Raw genomic sequence first — 2,500 nt, forward strand, 5'->3', positions numbered from 1 at the left:
AGTGAGTAGCAGCAGACCGTACGCCAGTTCTACACCAACAGCCTACAAAAGTGACGGTGAGACTCAGACTCAGGACTCGATTCATTTCACTCAGTGGGCTTAATATTATTCCCATGGAGGCGAGGAATCATGCATACATACATACATCATACATGCGTGTGTACGTACGTACATACATACATACATGCACACATATACCACCCATCCCCCACCCCCGCACACGTACTTACACATACTCACACTTTTATACATACATGCATGCATGCATGCATACATACATGCGTACATACATACGTACATACATATGTAAACACACACACACACACACACACACACACACACACACACACACACACACACACACATACTTACACGCATACACACACGAATACATACATGCATACATACATACATACATACATACATAGAAACAGACAAACAGACCGACAGATGGACAGACATATGTAACCGCTTTCGTAGTTTGGTATTTCATTATAACGTGAGTTGAGATATTACCGAAAAGTTTTCATTTGTGTTCCAGCCGCATTCGGACACACGTTAAGAAGTATTTTGTTCAAAAATCATTCTCAATACAAACACAAGCGTATTATTGGCAGGACAGCAAGATTATGTCATATCAATGCAGTCTTTAACATTTTTTTTTTTTTTTTTTTTTTTTTACCGTTGTCACCACTGTGAAACTCGACAGTTTAAACTTTTTTGTTGTTGTTGTTTTAATGTACGCCCCTTTTTCAGCACTGGAAAAAAAGAAAAGAAAAAAAGCTGACCGTTTCTTTATCAACTCACAAGCAGAAGAGCCGGAAACAGACAGGTCAACCCAAGAACGGAAACGGAAATGGTATCTTTGCTGTATGGGTAACGGATGTTGACGTCATCACAGAAAAAGCCCCGGTGCATTGGAGACAATGGCTTCACAGCAAGGACAATTGCTAGCACCATCACTGCACGTAAAAAGAAGGAAGGAGAGAAAAAAGAAGAAGAAAAATATGTAAGAAGGGTAAATGTGTGTGTGTGTGTGTGTGTGTGTGTGTGTGTGTGCGCGCGCGCGCGCGCGTATGTGTGTGTTAGAGAGAGAGAGAGAGGGGGAGTAGGGTGGGAATAATATATATATATATATATATAGAAATATATATATATATATATATATATATATATATCACGAAATCAACATAGATATATTGAAATACAGGTTTGATATTCGGACACACTCAATATGCATTCTTTACAAAGTTGTATAAATGCGGCTGTCTTACTCTTACTGACAACCATAACTTACCTACGACAAAACAGATGACATTTGTGACAGCAGATCCAATCTCGCGCTTTCGGACACCCATTTTCTTTGGCTGGATTTTCTGTCATCAAACATCAAAATTCATTCATTCACAGGAATAGGATTATCGCACAGCCGATCACGGAGATGTAACATGTTTAAAACCAGAACCGTGTAAATAAATCAAAAACCAAGAAAGAAATACAAAATCTGACTTTTTGAAAAACCAAAATGACCCAACCACTTCCGCTGTCACGACCACTTAAAAATCAGATCAGGTTAACAGCATTAATTTATAAATCTTTAAAAAAAATTTTTATAAGGCATCTACAGAAGTTCATAAGGTAGGAACAACAGCACCAAGGTAAGTCTGTTCACAAACATTTTTTGTGTGTGTAATTTGTTGGCTGTTGTTTATTGATATAACCTTTGTAATATTAGGTGCGTTTGGTTTTTGTTCTTCTTTTTGTTTTGTTTTACTTTTTTTCAAATGATTGGATAAAACGACACTGTAACTTCTCCTGTACCCCCCTGTCACATGGGCTGTTAAGCTAATGACAGTAAAGAGTCCAAGTGTCAAAAAAAAAAAAAAAAAAAAAAAAAAAAAAAATCTGTTCACAAACACTGTACTGGGACCCGGGAGTGGTTCACTATGTCGTATGTCTGTTCACAAAGTAAAAAATAAAATAAAATAAAATAAAATAAAATAAAATAAAACGAACAAGACAAAACGAAGAAAAAAGATTCAAGCGAAAAATTTTCGATTTCTTACTTTGGATTGAATGGGATTTAAAATATATATTTTTTTTTAAAAGCTACCTGACAGCCTGATCTTTTTTTTAGGTGTGTGTGTGTGTGTGTGTGTGTGTGTGTGTGTGTGTGTGTGTGTGTGTGTGTGTGTGTGTGTGTGTGTGTGTGTGAGTGTGTGTGTGTGAGTGTGTGTGTGTGTGAGTGTGTGTGTGTGTGTGTGTGTGTGTGTGTGTGTGTGTGTGTGTGTGTGTGATATAAAAAGCAGTGTCTTTGCAACATCCCGAGTCACTTATTTTTGTTTGTTTTTTGGTTGTTGTTTTTTTGGGTTTTTTTTTAATGTGTTTTCATGCCGACTGCACTTTGTGTAGGCCGACATCACAGTGTTGTTCTGACGTGTTCTGTAAGTTGGCAACTTGGACAATAAAAATTATCAGCATCTGTATCCTTGACAGCCAG

At 37.3% G+C, this 2,500-nt stretch overlaps 1 protein-coding gene across 2 annotated transcripts in view; it reads right to left on the reverse strand.

The window, feature by feature from the left end:
* Nucleotides 1-1,372, reverse strand: part of LOC143276709 (phospholipid phosphatase 3-like) — a 14,035-nt gene extending 12,663 nt beyond the window's left edge. For both annotated transcript variants that reach the window (XM_076581352.1, XM_076581351.1), the window contains exons 1-3: nucleotides 1,298-1,372; nucleotides 808-962; nucleotides 1-42 (exon numbers count right to left, since the gene is read on the reverse strand). The exon at nucleotides 1-42 is cut by the window's left edge and continues 305 nt beyond it. In XM_076581352.1, the coding sequence (XP_076437467.1) occupies nucleotides 1-42; nucleotides 808-962; nucleotides 1,298-1,358 (258 nt within the window). In that variant the 5' untranslated portion in view covers nucleotides 1,359-1,372. The remainder of the gene's footprint in view (nucleotides 43-807; nucleotides 963-1,297) is intronic.
* Nucleotides 1,373-2,500: the final 1,128 nt, after the last annotated feature.

The sequence above is a fragment of the Babylonia areolata genome, chromosome 32 (genome assembly GCF_041734735.1).
Source record: "Babylonia areolata isolate BAREFJ2019XMU chromosome 32, ASM4173473v1, whole genome shotgun sequence".
In the NCBI taxonomy this organism is placed as follows: domain Eukaryota; kingdom Metazoa; phylum Mollusca; class Gastropoda; order Neogastropoda; family Buccinidae; genus Babylonia; species Babylonia areolata.